The sequence below is a fragment of the Enhydra lutris genome, unplaced genomic scaffold, assembly GCF_002288905.1.
Source record: "Enhydra lutris kenyoni isolate GAN:26980312 unplaced genomic scaffold, ASM228890v2 scaffoldscaffold12, whole genome shotgun sequence".
Classification (NCBI taxonomy): Eukaryota; Metazoa; Chordata; class Mammalia; order Carnivora; family Mustelidae; genus Enhydra; species Enhydra lutris.
Window position 1 is genome coordinate 6,181,312 of NW_019154096.1, and position 16,699 is coordinate 6,198,010.

Sequence of the window (16,699 nt, forward strand, 5' to 3'; positions counted from 1 at the left end):
CACCTGAGTGGCTCAGTTGGTTAAGCATCAGACTCTTGATTTCAGCTCAGGTCATGATCTCAGCATCATGGGATCGAGCCCCACCTCAGTTCTGCTGGGCATGGAACCTCCTTATGATTCTGCTTCCCCTTCTCCCTGTATCTCCTCCCCTCTTTCCCTCTCTAAAAAATAAATGAATAAAAAAGCAGTATCGAGAGACAAAGGGTTAAAAAATACAGAAAGCTGTGAAGAGGCTTGGGGACCAATCACAGGAGGAAATGGCAGAGAAATAATACTTAAAGAAAGACAAATCAAGACTTTCCAGAGCTGGGAAATGACATGGGCTTTGAGGTCCACCCTCTCATACAGAACAAAGACAATTTCATACTTAGCCTTCAGAATATCAGGGGTAGAGAGAAAAATCTAAAAGCTACCAGAGCCTACGGCTCAACACAAGAAAAGGGCAGACAATCCAGCAGAAAAAGGGGGAGAAGATTCAAACACTCATGTCACGAAAGAAGCTGTCATGGCCATTTGAAAGGGCGCTCAATTTCATTAATTATCTAAGAAATTCAAATGAAAACCATGATGAAACAACACACTACAAAAATGGTTAAAATATAAAAGGTAAGACCAAGTAGAATGTCAGCCAAATGGCACTTCCACGTACCATCATCAGGAAGGTGAATTGGTACAACTTCTTTAGGAAAATGTTTAGCAGTGAGTACCAAAACCTTATGTATGCATACCCTATGACCTAGCAGTTCTGCTCCTAATGGAATTGTATACAGATTTAGAAATGCATATAGATGTTCACCAAAGGAGGCACGAGAACACTAATAAAAGCACCATGCTAGTAACCAGAAACTTGAAATTACCCTAATGTCCATCAAGAAATGGAAGGGTTAAGTTGTGGTATATTCGTGAATGATGTAATACAATGAGCGTGAATGAACCACGACTCATGAAACCACACCAATAAACCTCACGCCAGAGTGTTGGTCGAAAGAAGCCACAGACTAGAAGAAAATATCTGCAAAACATTCCTCTGATAAAGAACCTGTATCCAGAATATGTAAAGAACTGTATACATTTCAGTAAATGGAAGACAACCCAATTTTGGGCCTAGTATGTGAACAAGTACTTCAAAAAAGAAGAGAGGGGAATGGTGGTGACTCTCTTAAAAGACTTGGAAAGAATCTGAGAAGATGGCAAATGATGGCATAACTTTTTAACTTTCTCCAACCCATTGCCTCCCATAAACACAGAGCAGCAAAAATTATTAAACCAAACACCCCACCGACAACATCTACAACACGAGCTGGTGAGGTATCCCCCAAGGGTCCCCCAAACTGAGACACTGGGACAAACCCCCATAGCCCATTCCACACGAGTGTCTCCTCTGTGTGGAGCAATGGAGCAGCTGATGGAAGGGGGGACCCTGGAGTCACCCACGATTACTTGCTGAGAGCACAGCAGCCAGACTGCGGCTGGGTTAACTTCAGCTCTGAAAGGGGCTGAGCAGGGGCCCTGGGACCCCACAAACCTCCCCTGCTGACACCCCCTTCTAGGACATGGCCCCACTTTGAGGATAACCTCCTGGGAATAAAAATCCATACCAAGCAGGACAGGAACGGAAATGGGAAAGGAAGAAGGCCCAGATGAAAATGGGGCCTGGAACTGAATCAGGACAGCTCACAAAGGGCAGGGGACAGCTCGTCTGACCAACTCCTCCCCCTGCGTCCCCTGCCACCACAGCCAAGGTTCAGGAAAATGAATGAGCCGCAGATGGGTAGGAAAGATCCCACTCGTCAGTGCCCAAGCGCCCAGATGATGCCGAATGTGGCTGGTCTGCACGCTGTCAAGTGGCCACCAATAGGAAATCAAGTTTTTGTGTTCGGGTCCTCAGATTGAGAAACACTTTCTAGCTATTCTCATATGCAGTGGGACTCTACTGGCATTAAGGAAACTGAGTAGTCATGTGTTTGCTGTAAGCCACACTGTCATCGAAATGGGGATCAGAGAGGTACATTTATATGATGGCGTGGGGCAGGGATCACTGATGCGGCGTAACATGCTCCACTTGCAGTAAATTCTTGACTTTTCCGCTCCTCCTTAGAATCTTCCTCATGGCTATCTGGTGGGGCATCTGCCAGCTGCCCCTGCTGTGTGCTCAAGGAGCCTGGCTTTATGGACTCAACAGGTGCGTTATGGGAGTGAGGCTTCCATAAGTGGGTGCTTTACTGAGTGAAAGGAAGGGAAAGTAAACATACAATATAGCTACCGTTCCCATGAATTTGGAACTGAAACCATCTAGATGCTCCAGCAAAGCTGAACTGTGCTTTGCTGTGAAATACTATAAATTCAATTCTTAGGGATGGTTTGTAATACCGCAGGGCAATGAACCTGCCCCTCCCGGCTGACTTGGAAAGCCTTCCACAGCAGGTGCCCAGTGCACTTGGCTGAGCCTGGGGGGACAGAAGGAAGCAATCTGTCTTGGAAAAGGTCGTGTGAAAGACTTGGGTGATGCTTTTGTCCCCTTTCGTTCCTGCTGAGGATGCATCTTCCTGAGCTCAGCAGTTCGAGCCAGTGGCTACGGAAAAGGATAAAGAATGGCAACATTTTTATCGCACCGGTGAGCAGAGTCAAGAGATTTATGGAGTTTATCATTACAGCGCCTTACTCAAACAATCTGCGCACCAGAGTGCCCCGTTTGAACCAGGTCAAATTTCCACTTTATCACTGATAGAACAAACACATGGAATAGAGTGTCAAGTGTTTAAAAAAAAAAAAAAGGCACTTTCATTCTCAACCTCATTTCGTTATCTGCAAAATGGCTTTCACACGGCTGATTTGGTAGTCCGTAATGGAGATTAAGTGGAGTCAGTGAAACACCTTCTCTAGTACGCGGTAGGCACAGGCCGTTCCCTTACCCAGTGGTAACTAGAATTCTACACATGATTTTATGGTGGACCTCGTTAACACCAGGTACACTGATAATTATCAAGTAACTTGTTACATTATGACTTTGTAACAGGAGGTGATGTTTCTCCAAAGATGAGACGTGACAAATACTAACAAATGCATGGCCCCCTGTCTGTGGTGGTGCTTGTAACATCTTTAATAACTTTCATTTTTTTAAAGATTTTAAGAGAGAGAACGAGCAAGGGGAGGGGCAGAGAGAAGCAGACTCCCCGCTGAGCAGGGAGCCCAACATGGGACTCGATCCCAGGACCCCAAGAACATGACCTGAGCCAAAGGCAGACGCTTAACTGACTGAGCCACCCAGGTGCCCCATAACCAGAGTTTTTAGAGCTGTTAAAAAAAATACAGTTCTCTGAGATTTCTAATGCGCCCTCGGGTTGGAAGGAAGTCTTCTGGCTGGGCTTCTATGTTTTCAAGAGCAAGACTGAGGACAGCTAGACTTGAAAAGCAAGTATTACTTAATCTCTCTCCGGCAGGTGACTGAGACAAAAAATCAGCAGCACCTGTTTGAAAGAGTTCTGAAGCGCTGGCTGCTCCCTTCCATTTCCAGTATGAGAAAGGCCTGAAGACCTGCGAGCAGGCTCATGTAGAATCCCAGATCCTTCTGGTTCCCTATCTGTGCCTGGGAGTTCCATGGGCTGGCTCCCACTCAGCAAGGAAAAGGCAGGGGATGGTTCTCATTCATTCCTTCCATTGTCTCCCCTCAAACTCTAATCTCTCCTGAGCCTCTTTTCAGCCACCAGAAGTGGCAAGAAAAACTGTGAAACACAATTGCTTTATTTCCCCACCATGGACAGAATTCAGGGTGGGTTAAGAAGACTATAAGACTAACATAGTCAAGCTAGAACTCTAGGCTCTCCTCCTAATCTCCCCAACACAAAGATCGACAGCAGGTTTCAGGGAGCAACACTGCAGACAGAAAAAGCACTCTCTTGTCCCACACCGAGACCAGTGTTCACACCTCCTGGGGAAGACAAGAGCAAGGACAGAAATTGTAAGGAAAAGAGACTAACGCTGGTTTCTCAGGGGGAGAGCAAAACTAGTGTCCTTCCTATCTCCATGTAAGAATGCTTCTTAGCAATTAAAAAGAACTTTCTCATCTGGATGTATCCAAAGACATGTTTCACCAATACATATTGGCATAATTTATATTGAACCTGGACTTTTTTTTTATAGAATATTTGTTGAAAAAGTTTCCCAAAGCATCCGTATTGTTCATGTTTAGTCAAAAGACAATCAGAACCAAGTTTGGCAGGATGAACTCCAATGAAAAAAGCAGAGATAATCTATAGATTTTCATCCCACCATAATTTTCCATATTAGCTATTTCAGAAATCATGTGCAATATTCTAATGGCATTTTCTCTTTATACTAGGAGTATTATTTTAGAAGGCCATCATTTTAATGAACAAATATTTCTTCTCCCAGTTCATCAAACAAGAGTGTGTATACGAATGGCTTAGGTCTAAACAATGGTTTAAAATCTGGGAATAGTACCTGGAAGATGCTGAATTGAGACTAGTTGTAGAATAACAATGAAGAATCCTTCTACCCTAAGATGTATTACTTCAGTAATGATGGTTTTTTGGTTTTTTTTTGTTTGTTTGTTTTTTAGCTAAACTCTATGCCCAACATGGGACTAGAACTCATGATCCCGAGATCAGAAGCCACACATTCGATGGGCTGAGCCAGCCAGGCACCTCCCCCTGTTAAAGCTCTAAAGGTTAACCTCCTGCCAAGTTCCAGATAGGCAGTTCAAACTATAAGTCTTTTAACTGGAAGAACATGACATCTTTTGGGGCTGGGGGGCGGAGGGGAGCGCTGTGGAATTTTCTCAAAAATACCACTTACACACAATAAAAGCAGCTTAACAGATGGATGTGAAGGTGCTTAAGAGTGGACTGGGCTGTGAGGTGAGTGGAAGGAAATGCTAAGGGAGCGAGAGACAAAGAACGGCCTGGGGAGAACGCAATGATCTGGGAAGTTAAGTTTATGACAGCTAGATACAGGCAAATTATATGGTAATGCAAATATTTATTTCCAGCTTCCATTTGGCAGAAGACAGGCCAAATTCCAAGGATCATTAATGAACACCACATGAAATATCCATCTTAGAGGAAATATGTTCTGGTTTGGTTGTACGTGACTCCCAAGTATTTAAGGGCATGCACCAGTTCTGTGGTTTATGAAAGGAAAGTAATCTAATAAACATATAAAAGTTGATTAGGCCTGGGGAAAAAAAAAACAGCTCTTTTTTCAAGTGGAGTTTTGCTTTCAGTGTTTAAGTTAGAATCAAGACTATTGGGCGCCTGGGTGGCTCAGTGGGTTAAAGCCTCTGCCTTCGGCTCAGGTCATGATCTTGGGGTCCTGGGGTCGAGTCCCGCATCGGACTCTCTGCTCAGAAGGGAGCCTGCTTCCTCCTCTCTCTCTCTGCCTGCCTCTCTGCCTACTTGTGATTTCTGTCTGTCAAATAAATAAATAAATAAAATCTTTTAAAAAAAAAGTTACAATCAAGACTATATACCAAATTAGTATCAAGTGAATGATTATGTATTGGAGAGCAGAAACTTCAAACAGAACATGACTATAAAAAAGGGAGTACAATCCACTGCGCACACCAAATTGTAGACGAGACAGAAAAATGGCTAATGTCAATAGCTGTTTATTAATTGATGAAAATGTCAGAACCAATAGTCATTTAAGTGTGGCTTAACTGAGTGATTTGGTCACCTATTCCGAATGAGCCCTATGTTAGCCAAAGATGACTTTTCAATGTTCAACTTTCTATATAGCCTATCTTAAAGAGCTTTCAGTTTTCATCATGAAATTCTTCAGTTTCAAGCATATCCTAAATGGGAATAATAGCAGCAGAAACAATAACACAATCTCTGTAGTATTAGCAAAAATGGACCCCACTTGCCCTCCACCCTAAAATACTATCAAGCTGATTATATGGTCCTATTTTAATAACAAAATTAAATACCTCCTATAAAACTTTCATAGTCTAGGAGAAGTTTGTGAATCAAATTATATAGTTGGGGCGCCTGGGTAGCTCAGTGGGTTAAAGCCTCTGCCTTCGGCTCAGGTCATGGTCTCAGGGTCCTGGGATTGAGCCCTGCGCTGGGCTCTCTGCTCGGCGGGGAGCCTGCTTCCTCCTCTCTCTCTGCCTGCCTCTCTTCCTACTTGTGATCTGTCAAATAAATAAATAAAATCTTTTAAAAAAATTATCTAGTCAATATGTCAGACACCAAGTGAATTTGTTTTAAGGTCTTTTGAGATAACCCCCTTGAAAGAACTAGGTTCATTCAATTTTATACACCTATAGACTGAGTCTAGTGTTTGTTCACAAAAAGTACTGAGCAAGTATTGACAAGCTGACAATATTAATTTGTGACAATTTGTGATAAATAATCTGGATCAAGAAAGTCCTGAAAAGAAAACACAGCAGTTAAAATAAATCACCCATTCAAGACTAACATGATATTCAAGAATGGTTGTTTTCTAGAAAATTTTAACATCCCCACAATACTGTTAAGTTTCCAGAGTCAAGCATGAAATGGAATGGTGAGTACTGAATTTTATGCTGGTGGTTACCTCGAGGCTCAGAACACAAAAAAGACCTCAATTGTTCTTACTTGGACCTAAGTCATATGTTACAATGTTATTCTGATGAACAGGATGGTGCACATGAATGCTTGTTAGATTATTCTCTTCTTATCTTTCTAAAAAGAAAAAATTAGACAGCAGCAGCCCCTGCTGGAACAATCAGCAGTGTATTGATGCATCAGCTAATGACCCATTTTATGGATGTAATTCATCTGAAGAAAATGATCAACAGATGATCCATGCATCTTTTATAATTTTCAATATGTAGTTGTGATATTTCTTATTTAGATTTTTTTTTTTAAAGATTTTATTTATTTATTTGACAGAGAGATCACAAGCAGGCAGAGAGGCAGGCAGAGAGAGAGGAGGAAGCAGGCTCCCCGCCGAGCAGAGAGCCCGATGCGGGGCTCGATCCCAGGACTCTGAGATCATGACCTGAGCCGAAGGCAGCGGCTTAACCCACTGAGCCACCCAGGCACCCCCTTATTTAGATTTTTAATAAAATATATTTCCAAAAAAGAAGTGGCAATTTACTTGAGGAAATTTCTAATAGAAGAAAATTGCCTTATATTGCCTGATTTTGTCAAAGCTGCTTGAAGTTCCAACCTTTTACCATCAATTACTGATTGTAAATTGACACAGCAGAAAAGATCTGGAAGTAAAGTCACAAGAATTCTGTTTATTTTTATAGCAAACACTTTCACGGCATTTGACAAAACTCAGAAGTATCTCGTTGAAATGGGTTCAGATCTGTGAAACTAATCCAGCCAGGGTAAAGTCTTTACTTAGGGGGGAAAAAAAGAATGGAAAAGTGATAACCAAGATACACTTCACATAATAGCAAAATATAAAAATAGAAGCAAAGTGACAGAATGAAAAAAAACTGTGAAGCAATGGATTTAAGAAACTCTGATTCTATCTGTCTTCCTTGTTGCTAATGGTCCTCTTTGTCCTCCATTGTTATAAATGTAAAACAGGTAAGATACTAAAGAAAGGCCTTGTAAGACTTACTACAAGGTTAAAAGGAATTATTGAAAAAGTGTTCAAATACTTTATAAATACTATTAACAAAAATATCTATTTTATTATGCTTTTTGTCTTCAAGTGAAGCTGTCCTTTGAAAATCACACTGTTTCTTAATATGGTTTCAAATCTTAACTAGAGAGGTGTCAGCTTTCTTCCAAAGCGACAGTCCCAGCACCACACTACATCTGCTGAAGACCGACGATGCCAGAGCTGAGCTACCTGAGGGAGAGACAGAGAAGGCCTCACAACTGGAAAGTTCCTGCACTCGGTCACGTAACAGATCATCCAAATGACATACATTGTGAGTCCAGCACTTTCAAGTATCACTTTGAAATCATACTCCATCTCAGTGTGAAATTTCTCATATAAACAGGAAGGATTTAATTTCTATAAATGTTTGCAGGGCCAGCTAGTTCTTTAAATCAATTTTTTTCTCCTAAGAGAACTGCTCCAGCGAAGAATAGTTTCTTACACATCCATGTTCCAGATTCAAAAAGAAATTCAACATTTTTCTGTGAAAAGACAGAAATACTCAAGTACTGTGAAAGCTCTCTGTAACCGTGGGTTGCCCACCTATTCCAAGCATGTAATCACTCCCTCTGGATCAGTCCCCGATGAATGAGAACTGCTCTCCAGGCACTCATAGCTCATCAGACGTGTTGTTCACCTTTGGTAATTCACACTCTTCACTGGCATGGCAGCTCTGAAGGATGTCCCTGTAGTGGTCCTTCAGATCCTCGTACAAGGAGGCAGTTTCCTGTGAGTAAGCCAATGGTAACACCTTCTCATTCAACAGCATCTGCACTCGAAATTCCTCCTTAGGAGTCTTAGCATTTTTACAGTGGTAAAGCACAAATATTAGGTTCGAGGCGTAGGGCACGATATGGCCACTCCGGAATTTGCGATGCAACTGTTCCTTATAATTGTAAGCTGTTAGGGGCTCCTTGTCTTTGAAGTAGCCCATGAGAGAGAGCAGTGGCAGAAGGGTCTCTGCATGACCAAACTGAAGGATGACTGGAGAGGAAATTGGCTGAGACCTTAAAAAACAAATGGAGAGAAAGTATGTATATAGACTCATGTCATGGAAGATAGTATCTACAGTAATGAGAAGCAGTGTACAATGTCCTCATTTTTTAAATCTTTATATACACAAGTCAACAATATGATTAAAATTCTGTATGGCCGAGAACTAAACTGTTTATATTCCGTTCAGTTCCGAATTCAGGATCCCTGTGGTACTGCGAATCCATCTAAAACACCGCACACTCGCTATTCTCTAGGTTCACAGACAGAAGAGAGTTTTTAATTAGGAGATTAAGGAACCTGAAGCAGATATGTATTTCAAAATTGTATTGCTTTTCCATGAATGAAACTGAGCAAACTGGCTCTTAGTCGATATAAATTATTCCAGGGAGGTCTTCTGAATGAACTTCAAATGCTATTTTATTTGCATCTAGGAAATAAAGACAAGCAGTATTCAATAAATTTCCTGGTTGGAACCAAGTCTGAACAGTGAATGGTAACTCATGTAATCCTTCAATGTTTTATGAGACCTGACTTGGGCACTCAATTTGGAAGACAGCCACGAAAGGGTAGAGATGCAACCTATTCTCACTGGTTTACTGGGTCTGTGGCTGGGAGCAGAGTTTATGCAATGTGAGAAGTACAACAGCTTTTTCAACACTGCAAGCTAAGTCACCTTTAATTCCAAGTTTTCTGGGTTTTTTTTTTGTTTTTCGTTGTTGTTGTTGTTGAGTAAAGCCTTTTTTAAAATAAGCAGCAGCAAATGACTGCTTAGTCTTTCCCCAACTTTAATAGGAAGAATATGACTTTTTTCTTGAACATAATTTGTAAATCTCTTCAAATACAAGTAACCATCTGACTTCTTGCTGCCACCCCACACATGGGACTACAAACTTAGCGCTGGGTTTTCTGGGAGGCCAGCAGAATCTGCATCAGAGTCCCCACAAAATACAGATGGAACTAGAGAGTAGGTCCAAAACTCACAGAAACATTTACAAATAACTGTAGGGAAAAGTTTTCTCAGTGAATCACAAACAGCCTCAAGACCTGAATATTATTATTGGTGTCTGTGAGGAAGAGTGCAGCGGGAAGCCACACAGCATGAGGACAGATCTAGTATTCATCTGGTGAGTACAAGAGAGGACTAGCACAGGCCTCTCCTGGGACTGTGGAAATCTAGTCCCTGTGAGCTCCCACAACAGCCACTCCAAGGCCCCATTCCAGGACTGAGGCCACAGACATGAGAAACTCCTGGGAGCGGGCTCTACACTGAGCCAGACAGGGACAGCAAAGACCAAGGGACAAGCAGGTCGGGATAAAAGTCAGGGGAGGGGACCAGAGCCAGAAAATCTCAGAAACGCACGCAGCAGACTTCTGAACAGCGCATACACACAATACCGGAAAGGGAGCTCCATGAGGTTAGAAAAGCAATCTGAGGTCCTTATAGAATAAGAATCTGATTTTAAAAGATGTACACTTTTTTTTAATTTAATGTTTCTATTTAAGTCTATTATAAATATCTTCTAAAATCACTGTACTCCTCTCCAATTCAGAAAGGGAAGGAAGTATACATTTTTTCCTTTTGTTTTCGGCTTCAACTTAATTGTTTGCAACCTCTTTTGTTTTATTATTTTTCTGTATCCTATTTTAAATGTCTCATTATTTCTGTGATCAATTTTAGCTAATTTCTTAGTTATGTGTGCTTTAATGGGAACATGTCTGTCAACAAAAATAGAAATTTATAAATAGGAAGTCAACTTGTATGCATAATGCTCATCCGAAAGGTAAACCTCTCTTGTACTCCACAATCCATTTATCAACTTTTTCAGTTCCTTCAATAAATTAAACCTCTCTGGCCTGTAAAAAAAAAAAAAAAAAAAAAAAGAAAGAAAAAAAGCAATCTGACATGAGGTCTTTTCTAATTGTTCAGGGAAACCAAGTTCACATTAAAATGAGCAAGAGAAAAGTAAACAGAAGAATAGGGAGCAGAAAAAAACCCCTATAAAACATAAAAATAGGGACACCTGGGTGGCTCAGTTGGTTAAGCATCTGCCTTCGCCTCAGGTCATGATCCCAGCATCCTGGGATGGAGTCCCACATCGGGCTCCTTGCTCGGCAGGGAGCCTGCTTCTCCCTCTGCCTCTGCCTGCCACTCTGTCTGCCTGTGCTTGCTCACTGTCTCTCTCTCTTTCTCTGACAAATAAATAAATAAAATCTTTAAAAAAAATAAAAATAAAAATACAGAGTACTAGGAATACATACTCAAAAAATACATAGAAGCTGTAACATACTATTACACAATCATCCACTATGCTGAGATTAATATTCTCTAAAAGGGAAATTTTAAAGACATTCATCAACAGGTGACTGTAAGCCCCTTTTCTTAACTGGTATATCCTAATTAGGTCATTTAAAGTATCTAAAACCTGTATTTATTTTCAAGAAGCATCCCTTTAGGCCCAAAGTTACAAAGCAGTATCATTCAGAACACAATTCTTTTTTTTTTTTTTAAAGATTTTATTTATTTATTTGACAGAGAGAGATCACAGTAGACAGAGGCAGGCAGAGAGAGAGAGAGAGAGAGAGGGAAGCAGGCCCCCTGCTGAGCAGAGAGCCCGATGCGGGACTCGATCCCAGGACCCTGGGATCACGACCCGAGCCGAAGGCAGTGGCTTAACCCACTGAGCCACCCAGCGCCCCCAGAACACAATTCTATTTGCTTTGACCTGCATAACTATTTTTAAATTTTGCATTATTTGTCAGTATATAAAGATAGGGTGATTTCAGATTCTTCACAATCCAAATTTTTTGCTCCTCTTGAAACCCTGAAAGATCTGACAATATATACTCCCATAAGGCAATAATCAGCTGAACAGGAATCAGGTTACTCCAGAAGAGGACATACAGCACACTGTCTAACCAAGGATGGGTTCATTTGTTACTTGCCTTGCCTTTATGTATTTGAGCATACGCAAGTCAAAGCTAACAATAGCACTGTCACAGTGTAAATATAATGGAATTTAATAGTAATACAAATTAAAGAAAGTATGTAATGTAAATATACAGTTAGTTGACCCTTGAACAATGTGGGGGTTAGGGACGCCAACCCTCTGAGCAGGCAAACATCTGTGTATAAAAAGTAGGCCCCATGCCCAAAGTGGGGCTCGAACTCACAACTCTGAGATCAAGAGTCACACAGTCTATGGACTAGGCCAGCCAGGCACCCCCATATATAACATTCTGCCTCCCCACAAACCTAACTACTGATAGTCTGCTGTTGACTGGAAGCCTTACTGATAACATAAACAGTTGACTGACACAGTTTGTAGTTTTATATACTGAATTCTTATAACAAAGAGAAAATAAAATGTTATTTTAAAAAATCATTAAGAGGAAATATATACATAGCACTGTGAATTTATTTTTAAAAAATGCACATGTATGTGAATGCACAGTTAGAACCTGTGTTGTTCTGGCTTATATTTTAAGCCCTCCCACCAGAAGGAAGCAAGCTCAAAGTGAGGCACAACCCTTGGCCTAATGCCCACTACTCTGGTCTAGGAGATCCAACAGGATGGACAAGAGGTCAGGAAGGACACAGCAACACCCCCGTGGTCTCACAGAAAGACCTGACTGACAGACGAACTCCAAAAAACTGGGAGCAGGATGAAAGACCATATATAATACAAAATAGTCTAGTTTCAACAAGTTACATCAAAATGATCAATGAACTACTTGACATTCTTTTTTTCCATCAAGTCTTCAAAATGTAGGCATACTTTACACTTAGAGCACATCTCCATTCAGACCAGCCCCCTTTTCAAGTGCTGAATAACGCACACAGGGCTGGTAGTACTGTCGCCGGTGCGGGATAGGGTACACGGCCACACGTTCTTAGACTTGGTGGCACTCAATCAAATACAGAAAGAGAGAAAAAAAGATACAAGACAAATAACAAACACACATAAAAACGTGTGCACTGGGGAAGGGGAAAAAACCAATAAGGCTATATACAAATCATGAGAGAAGTTCTAGTAATTACATCCGAGCTACAGAAGAAAATTAAATTAGGTTGTGACCCAAATTTAAGTTTTTAAAATTAATTTATTTATTAAAGACGGAAGCCGCCCAAGTGTCCATCGATAGATGAATGGATAGAGATGTGTTATATACAAGTGATATAAACACACAATGGAATATTATTCAGCCATAAAAAAGGACGAGATCTGGCCATTTGTGACAATATGGATGGACCCAGAGTTTATTATGCTAAATAAAATAAATCAGACAGAAAAAGACAGGAACTATATTTCACTCATAGGTGAAATTTAAGAAACAAATAAACAAACACAAAAAAAGAGCTTAAAATACAGACTCTTGAATACAGAAAACAAACTGGTGGTGGTTAGTTGCCAAAGGGGAGGTGGCTGGGGATTATAGATGTGATAGATAAAAGTGATCAGGAGGTACAAACTTCCAGTTACAAAATAAATAAGCTTATTCCTAATAAGCTATTAGGAATACAGGCAGTATGACAGTAATAACATTGTATGTGTAAGTAAAATGAACGACAGCAATGACACAAGGGACGGGAAGGGAGAATTAGAAATATTTTATTACAAGGTACTTGCACTAACCATGAAGTGGTACAGTGTTATTTGAAAGTAGACTTAGATTAGTTGTAAAGGCATACTGCAAATTATAGAGCAACCACCAAAAAAAAAAAAAGAAAGGAAGGAAGGAAGACAGAAAGACAGCTGATATGCTAAGGAGTGAGAGGAAATTGAATGATATAAAATGTTCAACTGAAACCACAAAAGGCAACTCTTTTTCAAGTGTGAAAGACAAAACAAAACAAAACCAAAAAAACCAGGCACAAAGAATAAGAGCAACAAATAGGTAATAGTAACAAACATGGTAGATATTAATTCAACTATATCAATAATCAATAACTATGTCAAAGTCAATAGACAAAATATACCAAAATTAAAAGAGATTGTCAGAGTGGATCAAAAACAAGGCCCCAATTATATGCTGCCTATGAGAAACCCACTTTCAATGTAAAGACACATACCAATTAAAAGTAAAATCGTGGAGAAAGACAGAACATGCTAATTAACACTTATCAAAAGAAAGCAGGAATAACTAAATAAATTTCAGACAGAGCCGACTGCAGAGCAAGGCAAGTTATTAAGGATGAAGAGGGGGATTACATATTGACAAAGGGGTCAATACCCCAAGAATAAATAATACTCCTTAGTATGTACATATATGCCTCACAGAGCACAAAATGCATGAGGCAAACTGATACAAGTCCAAGAATAAACAGATAAACTCTCTATTGTTAGCTGGAGACTTTAATAACTCTCTCTCAGAAATGGTCACATCCAGCAGGCCAAAAATTGGTAAGGATCAGGTAAACTCAACAAGATCATCCATCAACTGGATCCAACCGACATCTATAGATGACTCCATCCAACAATAGCAGACTACACGTTCTTCTCAACCTCATATGGAACATTTACCAAGAGACCATATTCTGTGACATAAATTACATCTTAAGAAAGATTTAAAAGAAAGGCAATCATGCAACATCTGCTCAGTTGATGAAACTAGATCACTAACAGAAAGATAATGAGAAAATCCTCAAATACTTGGAGATTATACAACACACTTCTAAATAACATATTAGGTCAAAGAAGGAATCTCAAAAGAAATTTAAAAACATTTTGAACTAAATGAAAATGAAAACACAACTCATCAAAATTTATGGGATGCAGTGAAAGCAGTGCTTATAGGGAATTTTATAGTCTCTAATATATACATTAGAAAAGAAGAAAGACCTAAAATCAACTATCTAAGCTTCCATTTTTGGAATATAGAAAGAAAAAAGCAAATCAAATCCAAAGTAAGCAGAAGAAAATCAAATTAAAAATAAAAGCAGAAATCTATGAAACTTAAAAGAGCAACAGAGAAAAATCAAAAATATTAAAAACTAGTTCTTTGAGGGGCGCCTGGGTGGCTCAGTGGGTTAAGCCTCTGCCTTCGGCTCAGGTCATGACCTCAGGGTCCTGGGATCGAGCCCTGCTTTGGGGTCTCTGCTCGGCAGGGAGCCTGCTTCCCCCCCTCTCTCTCTGCTTGCCTCTCTGCCTACTTGTGATCTCTCTGTCAAATAAATAAATAAAATCTTAAAAGAAAAACAAAAACAAAACTAGTTCTTTGAAAAGATCAATAAAATCAATAAGTCTCTAGCCAGGTTAAGAAAAAAGGAGGGAAGGCACAAACTACTCCTATCAGAAAAGAAAAAAGATCACCAGAGATCCTATGAACACTAAAAGTATAATAAAGGAATATTATAAACAACCCTATGGCCACAAGTTTGATACCCTAGATGAAATGAACCAATTTCTTGAAAGACATAATCTGCCAAAATTAACACAAGAAAAAAATCATCTAAATAAGCCTGTATCTATTAAGAAATTAAATCAGTAACTAAAAACCTTCCAAAAGAGCACTGACCCCAAAGGATTCACCAGTGAACTCTACCAAACCCTTAAGGAAGAAATTCTACCAATTTTCTACAAACTCTTGCAGAAAACAGAAGCAAACGGAATACTCCTAACCAGTATGACCCTAATACCAAAGCCAGGCAAAGATACTTAAAAAACTAAATATATACAACCAATATACACTAAGATAGGTGAGCACAACAATCCTAAACAAAATGTTAACAAATTGAATCCAACAATGTATAAAAAGAATTAGACACCACAACCAAGTAGGATTTGTATCAGGTGTCAAGGCTGGCTCAACAATCAAAAGCCAATTAATGTAAACAATCACATCAACAGGCTAAAAAAGAAAAAATCCCATTATCAATAGATTCAAAAAAAGTGTTTGAGAAAATTCAACATTCATTCATAATAAAAATTCTCAGCAAACTAGGAATAGAGAACTTCCTCCACTGGATAAAGGTTATATACAAAAAGCTATAGTTAACGTCATACTTAATGGTAAAAAAATGCAGACTTCCTGTTAAGATCAGGTACAAGCCAAGGATGTCTCCTCTAACTACTGGTTTTCAACATCATACTGAAGTCCTAGCTAACACAATTAAGAACCCCACCCCCTGATAGGTATATCAGGAAGGAAGAAATAAAACTCTGGCTTTGCAGATGACATGATTGTCTATGTGGAAAATCCAAAGAATCACCAAAAAACCTTCTGGAACTGATAAGCATGTATAGCAAGGTTGCAGAATACAAGATTAATACATAAAAGTCAAATGCTTTTCTATAACAACAATAAATAAGCAGAAATTTGAAATTAAAAACATTATCTTTTATATTAGTATCCCCAAAATGAAACACTGAGGTATAAAATAAAATATGTACAAGATTCATGCGAGAAAACTATATCACTCTTACAAAAGAAATCAAAGAACTGAATTAATGCAGATATTCCCTGTTCATGGACAGGAGGACTCAATACTGTCAAAATGTCAGTTCTTCCCAACTCCATCTATGGATTCAATACAATCCAAATAAAAATCCCAACAAGTGATTCTGTATATAACAACAAACTGATTCTAAAGTTTATACGGAGAAGCAAGAGACTCAGATAAGCCAACATAATATTGAAGAAGAACAAAGTTGTAGGGCTGACACTACAACTTTTCAAGGCTTACTGTAAAGCTACAGAAATCAAGACAGTGTGGTCCAGCGGAAGTAGACAGACCAACAGAACAGAACAGAGAACCCAGAAACAGAATCGCATACATATAGTTCACTCATCTCTGACAAAGCGAAGGCAATACAATGGAGCCATCTTTTCAAAACACGGAGCTGGAGCACTGGACATCCACAAAGTTGTAGGGCTGACACTACAACTTTTCAAGGCTTACTGTAAAGCTACAGAAATCAAGACAGTGTGGTCCAGCGGAAGTAGACAGACCAACAGAACAGAACAGAGAACCCAGAAACAGAATCGCATACATATAGTTCACTCATCTCTGACAAAGCGAAGGCAATACAATGGAGCCATCTTTTCAAAACACGGAGCTGGAGCACTGGACATCCAC

The 16,699-nt window shown here is 39.7% G+C and overlaps 1 protein-coding gene across 2 annotated transcripts in view; it reads right to left on the reverse strand.

The window, feature by feature from the left end:
• Positions 1-7,229: 7,229 nt before the first annotated feature.
• Positions 7,230-16,699, reverse strand: part of LOC111144977 (multiple inositol-polyphosphate phosphatase 1) — a 50,151-nt gene continuing 40,681 nt past the window's right edge. Inside the window, exon 5 of one of the 2 annotated variants that reach the window (XM_022499622.1) lies at positions 7,230-8,633. In XM_022499622.1, the coding sequence (XP_022355330.1) occupies positions 8,237-8,633 (397 nt within the window). In that variant the 3' untranslated portion in view covers positions 7,230-8,236. The remainder of the gene's footprint in view (positions 8,634-16,699) is intronic. The other variant, XM_022499623.1, reaches the window with a different exon arrangement.